This window comes from Trachemys scripta, chromosome 3, assembly GCF_013100865.1.
Source record: "Trachemys scripta elegans isolate TJP31775 chromosome 3, CAS_Tse_1.0, whole genome shotgun sequence".
Classification (NCBI taxonomy): domain Eukaryota; kingdom Metazoa; phylum Chordata; order Testudines; family Emydidae; genus Trachemys; species Trachemys scripta.
The window spans coordinates 88,424,378-88,440,639 of NC_048300.1; the positions used below are offsets into that span (position 1 = coordinate 88,424,378).

The 16,262-nt window shown below is 43.2% G+C and overlaps 1 protein-coding gene across 1 annotated transcript in view; it reads right to left on the reverse strand.

The window, feature by feature from the left end:
- Positions 1–3,204: 3,204 nt before the first annotated feature.
- The window catches only part of SYNJ2 (synaptojanin 2), an 81,482-nt gene continuing 68,424 nt past the window's right edge, over positions 3,205–16,262 (reverse strand). Inside the window, exons 21-27 of the mRNA XM_034765316.1 lie at positions 15,672–15,840; positions 14,788–14,958; positions 11,901–12,035; positions 10,787–10,899; positions 8,707–8,815; positions 7,162–7,364; positions 3,205–4,130 (exon numbers count right to left, since the gene is read on the reverse strand). Coding sequence (XP_034621207.1) covers positions 3,321–4,130; positions 7,162–7,364; positions 8,707–8,815; positions 10,787–10,899; positions 11,901–12,035; positions 14,788–14,958; positions 15,672–15,840 — 1,710 coding nt within the window. The 3' untranslated portion in view covers positions 3,205–3,320. The remainder of the gene's footprint in view (positions 4,131–7,161; positions 7,365–8,706; positions 8,816–10,786; positions 10,900–11,900; positions 12,036–14,787; positions 14,959–15,671; positions 15,841–16,262) is intronic.

A 16,262-nucleotide genomic window follows, 5' to 3' on the forward strand; every position in this document is an offset into this window, starting at 1 on the left:
TCTGAGAACCAGGTTAGTTGCCATGTCAAGTTCATCATCCACCTTTTCAATCAACCTGTTCCTTCGCCTTGATTTGTTTTGATATGCAGTCGCTGATTGTATGAAGCTGCTTGCTGGAGGGATTCTAATTTTAACGCGTGGGTCACCACTTGCTTATACAGACAAAAGATATAGTTAGTGCTGAAGGCTACTTAGAAAAGTGGAGTAATTAAACAAGTTGTAGTTGACATGTATAAATCCACTTTAATTAGTTTTCCTGCTAACTCTTTCATCAACATAAATTAGCAGTCCCAGGGCTGTTAAATTATCTGTGTTGCACAGAATGTTGGATACGGTACTAAACATATTTTATTTTTTTACAGCCCTTAATGATTTATGCTGAAATGTATCCATAAAAAGCCACTGTTCCCTCCCCGCCCCTTTTTTTTTTTTTTTTTTTTTAAAGGAGACCAGGAGGTTGTGATGAACCAGGAAACTAAGTAGCCAGCCCCTTCAGAGTGGCTCACCTTTGTGGAACTGAACACTTTAAAACTGTCTCTGGCCTCTTTATTACTGAAGAAATGTGCATGGAGTGGGAGAGCGAAGAGCTTACCTATAAAGGCAGCATTGCTTGTATATAGAATGTCTTTTTTTTGGTTAGAGTTCAGCAGTAGAGATAAGGTGGCTTGAGCAAGGCTGGATAGTAAAAGAACTGAACTGTCTGACATCCCAAATTACCTAGGCAAGTGAGAAGAGAATTAAACCAATTTAAGATTTGTAGAAAAGGCGTTTAATTGACATTATTTACAACCTCAGCACAAAAAAAGTCTAGTTTAAATACAAGACCCTGGATTTTCACCTTTACCAATTGCTTAAAAATGTTCGCATCATTTTAGTAATTCTCTATCCAAAACGGGGCTTCATTCCATTGATAAGTTATTGTGCCTGAACTGAAACACGCGTGTAAAAACTTTTAATTGCCTGCTTTCCACAGACAATGTAAATGCTTCACAAATTTACCACAGGTAATGTTTAACTAGCGCACACTAACACGCCTCATTAGAAATCCAGGCTATCTTCCCTTTAGCTAAATCTTAGGCATTTGAAAAGCATAAACGCCAAAGTGGTTGGCAAATGCAGAGGTGACTTTGCTATGATGGCCTGTTCTAACTTGACATCAGCTGTAGCATTTTGTGAGAATTGCATGTTAACTGCACTATAGTTCCATTAGAAACACTGGCCCTGTAGCTTATGATGTCCTACCACAGTGCTAGGTAAATATAAGGAGGAAAGTAAAGCAGCAGTTGCAGGACTATTTGTTTGAAGAGTATCTAGGGAAGGTCCCTGGCTGTTCAAAATACTTTCCCCAGACTATTATATCTGAAACATGGACCATGATATTGTATCTTTAGGCATTAAACCTTCCAAGCGTTTGCAAAGACTTGGACTCAGCTTTAGCTTATTTCTATACATTTTACTTACCCTAATCTCAGATGCACTGTTGGTATAGCTGCAACCCACTGATACTGGTCTGTGCTGTAACACAGCACCCATCACTGTCATATCAGTATTTTCCTTCAGAGTTGATCCTAACAAGCAGAGGACCATGGCGAATTCTGTATTTAATTTGACAAAACTCTTTCATGCTCTTGGAATTAGTTAGTTTTACAGCCTATCTTTTACAAAACAGTTGCATATAAGTAATAGTGTTTTCTTAAAGGTATTTTTACTACCCCTGTCTTCCCCCTCCCACTGAAATCTCAATGTCCTTTAATTTGACTCATTGCCTCAGTAATCTTACATTATCTGGGGAGACAAGTCTGCATCGAGCATTCCACTTCCAAGTTTGCTCCTAGCCTTATTTTCTGGTTTCCTCTCACTTCCCCTTTAGTAGCTCCCTTAAATAAAAAGTTAACGGTCTCTCTTTACCATTTTCTTAATGGAATATAATTCTTGACAAATGGTGCTGTCACACAGTTTCTCAGATTTGCCTGTCCCTGATGTAGGTGCTAAGGGTTCATTTCCAAATGGCAGATAGTACTTTAATTGCCTTACACCTGCTAAATTGAGTACAAGTATTCAGCAGAGGTGAATAAGGAAGGTGCACCTGTATGCTCTCGAGGGGACAGCACACACCTTTACCATCAGTGGGTAGAAATTAGTAAACCACCTTTCCACTCTAGGGCTAGATTCTGCTACTCTTGCTCATGCTGAATACTGCCGGACCAGTGTAGCACTCATGTAAACATACAGACAGCCCTTTGCTCATCCTCATTTATTATTTCATTAGTAGCTAAGCATGAACATGTTATTTCCTTGTAAAGAAACAGAGGGGCACAAAGGTCGGAGTAGTGGTCAAACATCTAGTGTACTTTCACAGGAGTCTATCAGTGACTATACATACAGTACACAGACAACTGGAATGTTTACTAGCAGGTTGCCTGCACAGTCCCTTCCAAAGTTATAGACAGTCATTGTCCATGTGCCTTTTCACTGGATAGCAAGTCATTTAGCATTAGGTTGCATTGAACAGAATCAGTTAAATCTGAACGTAGAGGAGAGGATGCATTGAAAGAAAACATGAGCTTCTAGAATAATTTTCATAAGTGTATCATTATTAGTATCACACACGCTGATAAGGAACCCATCATATCTGTGTGCATTTGCATGGTTGAGATTAAAAACGAGCATGTTCATCAAAATAGAGAGCACCTAATCCATAACATCCTCCACCCCACATCTCTCCACCCCTCTTACTTAACAATAATGGCCAAGGATTGAGGAATTTAGCCAGCAGGCTAATACCAGGAGAGTACAGAACCTGCATAGTTGTAAATCACATGAAAGAGATGCAGCATAGGGCTTGTCTACAGCATATTTACCATCAGCATTATAGTGGTGTAATTATACTGCTAAAGTTATTCCAGGATAATTCCCCCTGGGGACACTATTCCCTCCGAATTAGTGTAGTAGTATAATTATACTGCTGTAGTTCTGCTGGTAAATTTTACCATGTAGACAAGTCTTTATTTTAAGTGTTAGAAATTATCTGAAATATAAATTATACCTATACACGTTTTTTTTGTTGTCTTCATACATCATTACATACTTTTAAAAAAATACTTTGTACCTGAACTGTCACTTTACTTTTCAGTTGGATTAGAAAAAGGGAAATAATTTAGACTAAAGATTTTTTTGCAAGTTGTACAGTATTGCCTGACAATAGTATTTTTTTTTAAACACAAAAATAAAATGTGGCCTTGCCAGACTTAGTACAACTCTGTATTCAAAGCAGATTTTTATCTTGTATCATAATTAGATTTCTGTAGGAAAAAAAAATCTCACAACTCTAAGTTAGCATTTGTGTCCATCCGGGTATTTTTGTTTTGCTCTAAAACCAGCAGTTTGCTGACTCCCTCTGATAATGTACCATTGTCTTCATCATCACTAAATGTAACCCAGTGACTGAACTCCTTTGGGCTGGGGAGTTTCAAATCTCTCGGAGTGTGTGTTGGGCTAGTTGTTGCTAGTGTGGAAAAAGGAAAGGAAACGTCTGTATCCAGGTCCAAGAGATTGGCGCTCTCTGTTAGTGAATTGGTGTCTAACAGCTGTGGTTGCTGGATGTCTGGAGTAGGAGGGCCTTGAAGGTCAGCAATAAAGTCCAAAGCAGTTGGTGTCAAGTGCTTAGTGCCACTGTTGTCTGGGCTGGCAGTGGATGTGGGAGCTGAAAGATCAGAGTCTCTGCGAGAAAGGGGGAGGATGTCAGAGTCCTGTATTGGAGGGCTGTACTCAGAAGGACTATTGTTGTTGTTGAAATTGAATGTTAAGCCACTAAGAAGCAGACTGTTACTGCTCTGAAGCACCTGTTGGTGAAGGGCAGCAGGAGCAGACTTCTTTCTTCGTGGTGGAACCTTTGGGGCAAAGGAGTTCTGCAGAGGCAGCGCACTGTCCTCTGAAGTGCCTGGGTTGGGAGGCTGCCTGTCGCTGCTGCTTCTTCTCTCCGGAGCTTTCCCAGGTGGCGTTGTTCTCGGCTTAGGAACTGGGGTGATCCTAGTGGGACTGGTAATGGCTTTGGTTTCAAGGCAGGACTCGGGCACTCCAATGTGAAAGCGGACGGGCTGCTGGTCAAGCTGCTCTTCCGGACACAGAGACTGAGAGAGGGGAACAAAAGAAATACGAGTCAGAGCAGCATTTTCGATTCACACTCGGTCGCAGCACTAGCTCTGCCCATCCAGATGAGAAAATGCTCAAACAATAGGTGGGATAAAGAGGATGTGAGTAGAGTTGAGTGCATTATTGAAAGAAGCTGGTGGAATTGTTTGAGAGAGACGAGGAAGTGGAAAGTGAAGGCATGAGAGTAACAGCTTTAAAGCAACCCTGCTCTTCACTCCGTGTGTTAAAAACAAATCCCTTTGTGACCATTTTCTTTTCCACATTAGAATTATGCGTGGGGCCAAACATCCAGCCACAACAATTCTGAGGAGTTCTTTTACTGTTACATTTTCCTGCTGCTGTAATAATACTGAAATAAGGGATGACAGGGATTGTATTAATGGGGCATTAGCCGTGGGCACCTTGTGATACATGAGGCTAAAGGACAATTAGTTTCAGCTACCCCAGGAAGTGCATTCGTGTCTTACTGAGGCCAGGGTTTGAATCATAATGTGGAATTTTGCATTCTTCCTTAATGCCTTATATTCCACTTAAAAAAACCTTCTCTAAGCAGAAAGGGTTAATCAGGAAAAAATGTGAAATTGCATTTGTTTTTAAAGGTGTTGTCACGTTACTAGGGCCACGGCGGTCACCATCCCTGCCATTAAAAAGTCCTGGCCATATGGATTCCTCCCTCCCTGTTAAGGGAAGGAAAAGGTCATTCCTGCCCAGTATGCTTAAACTGCACGGCCAGGATCACTAACCAGGCGCACTTGCTTGAGCAGCCCATAGATTAATGTATTTTGGGCCCAGGTTAAATTAGTGCTAACTAATTAGCTCGATGTAAAACTTATTCTCGATCTCCTATTCTCAATACTTCTGAGCGAAACCACGTGAACTCCTGAGTTCTCCCTTAGTATAATAGGGTACCAAACCAGTCTTTTTATGTGCTCAGAAAATGCATCTTATACTGAATACAGGGCAATCCCCCTTTCATTTATGTCTAGAGATCTATGTTGTTAAATCTCCTGTACTTTACTAAATGCTTTCGGGGGGGGGGGGGGGGGGGGGAAGTGGGGGGGAAGAGGTGGAAGGGGTTTTTTGAGGTACTGAGCTCACTTCTAAACTCACTTCCAGATAGGGGGAAAACATCACTTTAGGACTTGTCTACATCCTACATTAGTCTGCACCAGAAGGGCGTAAATTTTAATGCACAGTAGGTTGTTGTGAAGTAACTGGCCCATATGGACTCTGCTGGTGTGCACTAGAAGTTCCCCAGTGTGTGTTAATGTTGTCCCATTTCAAACAGTATTATATCAGTACTCACTAGGGAACTTGTACTGTGCGCTAGCTAGGTCACCTAGGCCAATTAGTGTACAATATGCTAATGTGCGCTAGAATCTACACCCCTCTAGTGCAGGCTGATACTCTGAGTCTGCTGTGGACAAACTCGTATAGGAACTTTCATATCATACTGTTAAATAACAGCAGCCTTTCTATTTTGAGATCTTTCAGGAGTACATGGATGATGGGAGTGAGTTAAATAGACTGCTCTTTATAATATACTGGTGATATGTATGTCTGTGAAGGAGTGGGGATGTTTTTGGTTTACTTCTCTACCTTTCTTTTTCCTTTGTGGTTCTGCTCAATGGAAGGCTGCGCAAACGGCCTTAGGGGATACAGTAAGTGCCCTTTCAGAATGAGGTAGGATGGAGACCTAAAGACTAACCTCAAGAGAGGAGCTGTCTAGCAAAGGCTGTCACAGAGGAAGAATATGAAGGGGCATAGCTATGGTACTTATATAGCCTCCATTACTGTACTGTACTATATGAGCATCACAATCTTTAATGTATTTATCCTCACAAAACTGCTGTGAGGTAGGCAAGCACTACTATCCCCATTTGACAGATGGGGAACTGAGGCTATGCGACTTGCCCAAGGTCACACAGAGGCTGTGGCAGAGCCAAGGGTCTGGCTAGAACTCTAACCACTGGGTTCCTGCCTCCCTGGAGACCCTGTTTTACTCTTTATTGGTTGGGGCAGGTCACTGCTCCTGTGAGTTTTTGGCTACGTTTTGTTAGTATTAATAAGTGCTGTTTAAATGGCACATCCTGGAGTAGTGTAGTTGGCACCAAGAGCCCTGGTGACTCTATTGAACCGACTTTGTGATTTATAACTTCATACATTCATTATTTTTGGTTCAAAGCCTGACCTGCAGATACTTGGTTCAGAAGGGACAATTGTTAGCAGCTATGAACAAAATTGGTTGGATGGACTTTGGGGATTTTGTTTTTTTTCCTCTAAAAAAGCAACAAATGTTGTCCCAAGTAAATATTTTTTAAAAAAAATCTAAAAAACAATTTCCAATCAACTTTGACTTCAGTTTGAACTAAGGGCTTTGGAGGGAGGTAAGAACAATTAAAATGGGATTTCTGCATTAGCCCCAAAGACTAATTCTCAGCATTTTAGCAGACTATTTCCTTCTGATCTTACTGAAGGAAACCTACACTGGGGTGATGTAGTGTGATCAGTAGAGCAACAATACAGAAAGAAACGTCGGGTTGAGAGTAGTCATCAAACCAGATCCAATGAATTATCTCAAGTTTAGGACACGTAAGAGGTAAGTCAGGGAGGAGATGCAGATTTGGTGAGACAATATCTGGAATTCTGTGTTCAGTTCTAGACAATTCAGAAAGGTGTAGCCAAGCTAGGAGTTCAGAGAAGGGCAAAAAACACTAGGAGGATGGACCATCACAGAGGGAAGTTTAAAGAGCTGAATGCTGACAGCTAAGTTTAGTGATAACTTTGTCAAAATGGGGGATAATGATTTCCTCTACTTGATGTTCATTTACTGTGCATACAGGCCCCAGTGACTGCCATATGCAATGACACTTCCGGGATAGAAGAGCTCAAACAGATGCTTGAGCCAGATGACAGAATTTCATGTGAATTGTTTAACCACTTGCCCCCTCTGCTAAAACACACTATGCAAAATGAATAGCTGGATGTGTTCTGCTGTGGCTATCTTACATTTTCTGATTTGACTTCAGTTCTTTGCAGGGGCACTGGCTTCTTTACGGTCGGAACTTTGGGTGGAGGGCGATGAGGCAGGAGCATTGGTCCTGGTTGTGACCCCTGAAATGATGCTGACTTTGTGATGCTAGGAAAGGAGTCAGGCTGAGTGAATGTTTGGGTTCTTACTGGAGCAGGCTTCCGAGCATCCTCTTGTGTTCCTGAAATGCAAAAACAACCATTGTTTGAATCTGTCTGAAGCGTCCTCAAAGATCTGTTTCCTTCGTGGTCTTGTTTTCCAAAATGCTTTTGCCCATTACCTTACGGTGACAGTGTTCAGGCTGAAGGATGAAGGTTTTTGGAAATAAATACAGAATTTCACCAAAAATATATCATTAGAATTTATTTAATTTTATGAAAACTAGTCATTGCATATTTGTTATACTCCTTGCCGGCAGTACTTCTAACCCAACCCAGCGGCATTGTGCTAGTGTGTGTGACCTACTTGATAGGTCAATGGTGGGGACTCAGGAGAGATGGGTTAAATTCCAGACTCTGCCACTGGCCAGCTAGATGACCTTGGCATGCCACTTTAACCTCTCCGTGCCTCGGTTTCCCCACATGTAAAATAGGGATAATGATACTGATCTCCTTTGTAAAGCACTTTGGGTTCTATGGATGAAAAGTGCTGTAGAAGAGCTAGGTGGTACTAGAACATGAGAATCCTAAAATGAAACTGACCAGCCTAGTTTTCTTAGCTAAGCCAAGTGAAATATAAAAAGTAAACAGTAATAAACTAGTGCAAAGTAAACTTGATTTCACCCATTCTTTCTCCTTTAATGTGCAAACGTGCTCTGAAGAGCAAATATCAAAATGGCATTGTGGTATTCCAGGGTTATTCTCTCTTAATGATTCCAGATTACATTTGCTCAGTTTTACAAATGAAAAGACTTCTTTTTTCTAATTGCCAGCCCTATAAACTCAGGCTGGGATGTGAGAGTAAAGCTGAATTGTTTCTAGTTTATGCTTCATCAACACTAAAGACTCTGCATTTGCAATTTAGTTAACAATTCTGTGGCTGATGTGTGAGCCTGACTAGAATCCAGCTCTCTCTACTGTTGCTGTGTAGGCTCTGCCCTGCTAGCTGGGGAAGTGAACACTGTTACTAAAGCAAGCAGCTACCCCCTGGAGTCACAAAGGGAACAGATCTGTTGAGAAGGAAGGTGACAGCCGTCTTTTGCAGAGTACAGCTGGGTACCATAATCTATAATGTTTTTAGTAACAGGAACTGCAAGGACATATTTTAAAATATGACTTAATTTCATGGAGTCCTTTTAAAAGACAGAAATTAAGTAATCTTGAAATAAAAAGGCTAATGGCATCCAAGCTGACAGAAAACTTTCAAAGAAAAATCTTGCAGGACCCCACAAGGCAGTATTGAGTTTAATATGAGTGTTTTAAAGGAAATACATGTCTTATTTAGGTTATGGTCAGGGAGGATGAAATGAACCTACATTTCCTTTATTTGGAGATTTTAAAACGCCATTGGAAAGCTCTGCTTACCTCCTTTTGCTTCCATCAGACATCTAATAGCTTCCTCCGCTTCCTGAGCTGTGGTGGTTTTGATCTGCTTGACGTTATAAGGCTTACTTATTCCAGTCCGGGCTTTAGGCTTACAACAATAAACGGGGGAAACGAGTAGGTGAGTGAGTAATTCTGAAGGGAAATGCTTTTCTTGTGCAACCCTTTAACCTGCAGGCTGTACACTGTGCAGGTGGAATCACTTCCAGTGATTCATGCACCTGTCTCCACAGAACTGCACTGGCTGCCATTTCACAATCTACTAATATTTCAAAATGGCTTTATTTTAATTTTTCTTGGGCAGCTGTTAGATCTTTGCTACTGGCTGTTGCTGTCACGATTGATCTCATTACCAGTCTCTTGTCTGACGGAGGGAGAGGGATATATTTTCATAGCATTTGTGTGTAAATTTACTTTCCATAAAAGGTGCCCCCAGTCACAGCCCTGAGCCAAGTCTGAAGGTACAGCACAGGGAACAGCACTGCAAAGATCCCCACAGGGTCCCACTAACGTGCCTCCTCTTGACTAGGAAGGGGATCCTCTGTATGAGGAAGGAAAGTCTAATCCTCAGGTCAATTCAACTCTGGGCCTCTCCATTGAGGGTGCGAACTATGGTCGTGGTGGTTTCTCATGTGCACTTCACTTTAAGTATACATTGGGCACTGGACAAGCAGTGGCTGACATAGGATCACAGAACAGCATCATTGTGCTGGAATGTGGGATAGCATTAGTACTAAAGCAAAGTAACCTAACATACCTCTGTTGTCTTAGTTTTGCCACGATTGCGCAGCCTCCTCCACCCTTCAACCACCTCAATCGTAGGTCAGGCCTACACCAAAAAACTGGGTTGACCCACCTTTTTCCCCCTGGGGTGTAAAATACCCACAGCTCTGAGTAGCACAGTTAAGCCGACCTAACTCCTAGTGTAGACAGTGCTACGTCAATGGAGTCCCTCCTGTCGCTGCAGAGAGTGGCTACACTGAAGCACTACAGCGGTGCCACTGTAGCAGTTCAAATGTAGACATAGCCTTAGGGCAGGTCTACACTACTGCTTAAATTGATCAAACTTATGCCACTCAGGGGTGTGAAAAAGACACTTCCCCCCCCCCCCCCCCCGAGCGACGCAAATTACAGCGACCTGAGTGCTGTCCACACCAAGCTATGTCGGCAGGAGACGCTCTCTGGCCGACACAGCTTCCGCCTCTTGCGGAGGTGGAGTAATTATGCTGATGGAAGAGCGCTCTCCCATTGGCATAGCATGTCTTCACCAGACGTAGTACAGTGGCGCTGAGGTAGCGCTTCCAGTGTAGACCTGCCCTTAGTATCAAATGATTGCGGGCCTGCTGGCCCTATAGCCAAATACTAGAGCATGGTTGTTTCAACTCTGTAGTTCCAGCTCACTCCCGTGCAGAATCCCTGCCTGTAAAGCTTGGGAGCTTTAGGCAGATGATTCTCCCTCTGGAAATGGGGGAAGGACACCAGGAGCTATGGCGTGGCCACTCTAAAGACTGATTTAGATGGAACCTGGGGCCTGTCTAGAGCAGTCTTTTTCAACCTTTCTAATACCAGTGACCAGCTGGCTGCCTTCTTAAACTATGTCAGGGAGATCTCAGGGACCGGCACCAGTCCATTGACCGGTCGTTGAGAAACACTGGTCTAGAGGATGCTGAATATTGGTATTTGGCATTGAAAAAGAGCCACTGGCAGATAGCTAAAGTAACTAAATCTAGAATGTAGCAGGCAGGCAAAGCTGACAAGTTTAAAGGGGAAATTGGTTAAATAGCTGTAGTTTAATCATGTTCAAGTTGTGAGGTGGCCATTATTTATTAAAGTAAGTCTGTCTGTGTCTATATGTACCTAGGCAAGTGTATATAACACATACTCTGCTCTGATTACGCCCAACAGTTACTGATGCTGGGTAATTACAGGGTGAATGTATCCTTACTGCTTTGCTCAGCACTCCTGACTTAAATCACATCAGCTGGCTGGTGGGTTCAGACTCTAGTAGCACCTGGTCCCCTTTTTAGTGAATTGTGTGGCACAATGGTGCTGAGGGACTCACTGGTTGCTGAGGCGCCCCTGGGAGAAGCTTTGCCGTCTGCAGGATGGAACACAGGGAGTGGCCTCCTGAGGAGATGGAACCATCGGATGGAGATTTTTTGACAGATACTCCAGCTGCAAGGGGAGTAAGAATGAGTTTTCAAATGCAAGAGCCTGTGCAGTGTTTGTTAATAATAATAATCTCAATTGGGCATTAATACTGCAGCCCAGCTCTGACTATTTCAATGGCAATATTGTTAACTATTCATTTCTGATCAAAGCACATAAGAAAGGAAGGACAATGCTGAAGAACTGAATGTATTTCTAAAAGAGATGCTCTAGAGAGCAACTAGAAATTATGTGCTGCATGAAAGTCTAATGCCTGTGATTTATGCAGGAATTCGGACCAGAAGATCATAATGGCCCCTTCTCATCTTAGAGTCTATGGGTGAATCTGAACAATCTGACATGACTGGTCTCTCATTTTGGATCTAAGTGAGTAGAGCTTTGAACACCATCACTTCCCCTTCAGAAATCTATGCCATGGGGGAGGTCAAACTACCCATCAAATGAAGAAAAACAACTGTTATCCTCAGCTCTATGTGAGGTAACTGTCTAATGGGAAGGGACAAAAATCAGACCAACAAATATTTTGTTTAAGCTTTTAACGGAAATATTGCATCAAAAATTAAATTGAATAAACAAAAAACTGTACGAAAATGCTTTGAGTATTAAAAAGAAAAGACTCAATGAGAATGAACACTGGTCTCTGTTACTGTACCAAAGCACCAGTTCTTTGCAAATTCTCCCCCTTTGCTGTTGGGTGTATGTGAAACACATGAACCATTATAACTCCACTAAAGTGAAGAAAGGACTTTCATTTCTAGAGTATCTTTCATCCCAAACTATTTCAAAGAACCACTTCACCCATCACTGAAATGCAGCCACCGCTAGAGTGAAACACAGCAGTTGTTTAACACCACAAGAGTTTAGGGAAAAAAGTGCCTGACAAACAGCAGGTGATGGGGATTTAAACAGGTAGAGGTATTTACCTGTTCATTATTACTAGAAACAATAGGGTGGCAATGGAGTCCAGCTGACATGGGAAAACTTTTTAAAAGAAACTGCAATCTTACCTGGAGGGGGAGGTCTCTGGGGTGGCTGAGGTGGGCGAGGCCTGTCAGGAACAGACAGAGATCTGCTTGGAGACCGATGGCGCAGCCCCCCACCGACTTCCAGCTCCCGCTTTAATTCAGCTAGGTCAGCATCATCTAGGGGGAGATTTCAGGGAAAAAACAAACAGAAGAGTTTTGCATTTGAGAATTATGGCAGAGATGGATCAAGACTGGAGTGTCACGAGACAGGCACCTGTGATTTGAAAACAAGAGCTGGTTAACTGAGGCTTTGTCTACACTGCACTTTTGTCGGTAACATTTTTGTCATTTGTGGGGCTGGTTTTTTCACACCTCTGACACGACAAAAGTTTTACCAATGAAAAGCGCTGGTGTGGACAGTGCTTTGTTAGCGGGAGAGCTCTCCTGCCAGTAAAGCTATCACCTCTCGTTGGGGGTGGATTTATTTTGTTGGCGGGCGAGCTCTCTGCTGCCAACAAAGAGCAGCTAAACTGCGCACCTTTTAGTGGCACGGCTGTAGTGGCACAGATGTGTCACTAAAAGGTGCATAGGGTAGAGACAGCCTGAGAAATTTCTAGGTGTGAGCAACAGTATATGACTGATAGCTTTTTAAGAAATGGCTCAAGTTTAGTGCCCCATTCACATCCCTCTCCCACTTTAACCTGTACTATCACACTTTAGGTATTTCTAAGCACTCTTCTGTTATTTTCCAGTAAGCTGTCCTCTGGAACTACACACAACATTACTACACATCAGGTTAGGACAAGAAGTGAAGAATACTGCATCTAGTTTGAAATGGTAGCAAGAGATGGGTAATTACAAGCTGCCTAACTAAAAGTAAGTTGGAACGGGGCAGGATACTGCAGTTAACGACGCTAGTGTAAAAAAAAAAAAATAAAAAAAATCATGTTATCATTAGATAACCAGGACCTCAACTTTACAGCTCACTGGGAAGTTGCTCCCAGCATAATGCCATGCTGGGCATTGTTTCAGTAATGATTATAAGAGAAGAGGGCCAGCTAATGAACCATTGACTGCTGCTCTGAGCTGTTCCGTGGAGATCTCCCTTCCAACTTCTGGCCCACTCTGACTGTGCTTAGCTGCTAAAGCCAGACCAGCTTGCAACCCACAACGATATGACTGCAAACAAGTCCTGATGTAATTGAGACTGATGTAACTCTTTTCACAGCTTCACATTCTCTTTGCATAATAATATTACAACAAAATATATGAGTGAAAAAACTACACATCATTTATGACACAGACAGTTGATCACTTAAACAAACCAAACAGACATGGAGCATGGCTAAGGCTAAGATTTTTTCACAGATATCTTTAGTAAAAGTCAGGGACAGGTCACGGGCTTCCATGAATTTTTCTTTGTTGCAAGTGACCTGTCCCTGAGTTGCAGAGGCCTGGCTGGGAGCTCCGGGATCCCTCTCCCCTGCATCTCTGAGCTGTAGGGCCCCCACTGCCAGAGGCAGGGAGCTGGCCAGAAGCTGTGGGGTCCCCCGTTGCCCGTGTCTGCTCAGAGCCCCCTGGTGCCTGCAGTGCTGAGGAGCTGTGGGGCACCCTGCGCCCATGGCAGGGTGGAACTGTGGGGAGCTGCGGGGTCCCCCACTGCCCGGGGCAGCTGGTAGCTCCAGGGGTCCCCCACTGCCTGCAGCGGCCGGTAGCTCTGGGGGTCCCCCATCGCTTGGAACTCAGGGGGCCCCACTGCCTTAGGTGGAGGGGGTACCCTGCAGCTTCAGTCTGCTCCTGCCAGCGGCGGGACCCTGCAGCTCCCAGCCGCCTGCGGGCTAAAGTCATGGAGGTCTTCAGAAGTCACTAATTCCGTGACCTCCATGAGAAAATCGTAGCATTAAGCATGGTTGCCTGCTAAGGTAACTTGCCATTTGCAGAGATGACTATACAATGTTACCTCAGTATCTGCAGTATTCCTTAGGCAATCCCAATGCTAAGGAGAGGGAACACTGTGGATAATGAGATTAACGTTGTACAGTAATTTTAAGCAACTGACAAGTTTTTCAAAGTGACCTTATTTAAGTCAGAGGGTGCCTGAACCTCAAAATTGCCAAAAATAAGTAAAATCAGAGCACAGGGGGGTAAAGCAAACTGTTAGTCTTGGTGGAAACAGGAACTCGTTTGAAGTAATTCACTGGCAAGTTTCCAGAGAGTTCAGATTCCACTGCTTACAATCAGGGCCGGCTCCAGGCACCAGGCAACCAAGCACATGCTTGGGGCGGCACCTGGTAAGGGGTGGCCAATCTTGGGGTGGCGGGGGGCAGCGCAGCGCGGCATTCCGTGGGGGGGGGGCCTCCAGCGGCGCAGCGCTCGGCGGAGTGGCGCTTTTTTTTGCTGCTTGGGGCAGCAAAAAAGTTAGAGCTGGCACTGCTTACAATGCCTATGGTTTTAAAGCCTGAACCAAAGTTCACTGAAGTCAATGGGAGTCTTTCAATTGACTTCATGGACGAGGCCTTACTGACAAGAACATAAAGTAAGAACAACTCTGTATTGTGCGCACTGGTGCTATGTGATGCGAGACAGCTAAGGAGAGTTACTTCTGTTTCTTATGATTTATAATATGTATACACATGCACCTCTCTTAGGCACAACTACCCTGCCCTGAACAGAACAGAGTAAAGGCAGGGTTAAGCTTAATTACTTGTTTATTTTTTGTATGGCAGTAGCATTCAGAGGCTCCAGTCATGGATCCTGGGCCCCTCTGTGCTAGGCACTCTATGAACCAGAATAAAAATCTGGTCCCTGTCCTGCAAATCTTAGATTATAAGTATAAACCAAGAGAGAACATGTGAACACAACAAACAGCCAAGAAAAGCATAAGGAAACAAGCTTTAAGGTCTTGCTTTAAAGAAGCCACGTAACTTACCTTTATATGGATGTGGCTTTCCTCCAGTAAGCAGTGGAGATTTGCTTGAAGTTACTGTGGGTGCAACTGTAAAATATTCAGGACCCACATGTAAGCCTTCTGTCATCTCTGCTACGGGGTGCTGAGGCAGCATGTCATCCAAATAATCGTCCTCATCATCTAGTATATCACCTGAAACAAAATATTTGAAAACGCAGACATTGTCAGAAAACACATATTCTCTTCTCACTCCCATTTTCTATACAGATTATTTTGTTAGGCAAAATTTTTGTTGATTCCATGTGTTTTTATTATTGCTTTTCTGTGTATTTAGATCAGGGGTTCTCAACCTTTTTTAGCTGGACCCCCTTTGAAAATATTTCAGGCTGTGATGACTCCCCTCCCCCCAAAAGTGATAGCAAATTACTGTACATACTCATGGTATCGCCACCCTTACGTCTGCGCTGCTGCTGGCGGTGGTGCTGCCTTCAGAGCTGGGTGGCCGGAGAGTGGCAGCTACTGTATCCCCTGCAACTTCCCTTTCCCCTAGCGACACTGTTGTGATCTCACGATCCCCCTACAATAGCCTTGCGACTCCCTTTTGGGTTGGGACCCCAGTTTGAGAAACACTGATATAGATAATTTTAATGTACTATGACTGTGATAGCGTATTTTTTAGTACTGAGCAGGTGCGGATAGTTGATATTCAATGGGGCTCTGCATGAGAACTGGGGTCTACCTGAGTAGTTCACAGTGCCAGATCAGGGCTCTGTTTACGAACCTGTTTCTAAGAATTGTTTTATTACAAACTAAGATAGTGATCACATACAGATATCTACCCTCTCCCCACAACCAAAGTGAACAAAGTAAATTCTCATGGTTCAGCCTAGAGTTGTGCTACTAACCTTCTGATTCATAGTCCAAACTTGAAAAATCAAAGTTTTCCTCCAACAGACAGGAGTTTGCTGTGGGTGACATGGGTGCAATGCTCTCCCGTTTTCGAGCAATTTCCTCCTGAAAGCCCTTCAGCCAATCCTTAGTCTTAGGCCGGATATTCACTGCTCTGCCCTTGACCTAGAGTCATGAAAGAATTGTTTTCCCTTTGTTAAGAAAATGAGAACAGTGCTCCAACAGGCTGAGTAAATGCAGATGTTCCATCCCACAAGTGCTTCAGAAATCTGGACGGCACCAGATTCATTTCAGCAGTTCAATGACAAGGAAATACTCTTCCTAGTACCATCAGGGGCAAAAAACAACCCAGAATTAATCCTTTGGATGTAACAATACTCCAGGTATTGACTAAACAACTCTGCTGCTCTTATTGGGCTTGTTTATGTTGTGACTTTCTTCAAAGTTTTCATACTGAAATTACCCTTGTAGTTCTTGGTTACTCAATGCTGCACTCAACAGTCATTTGCTACTGGAGAGAAATGGTAAAATATCACAGCAATTATGCTGTATAATTTTTAAAATGATGATAATCATAATAATTAGGG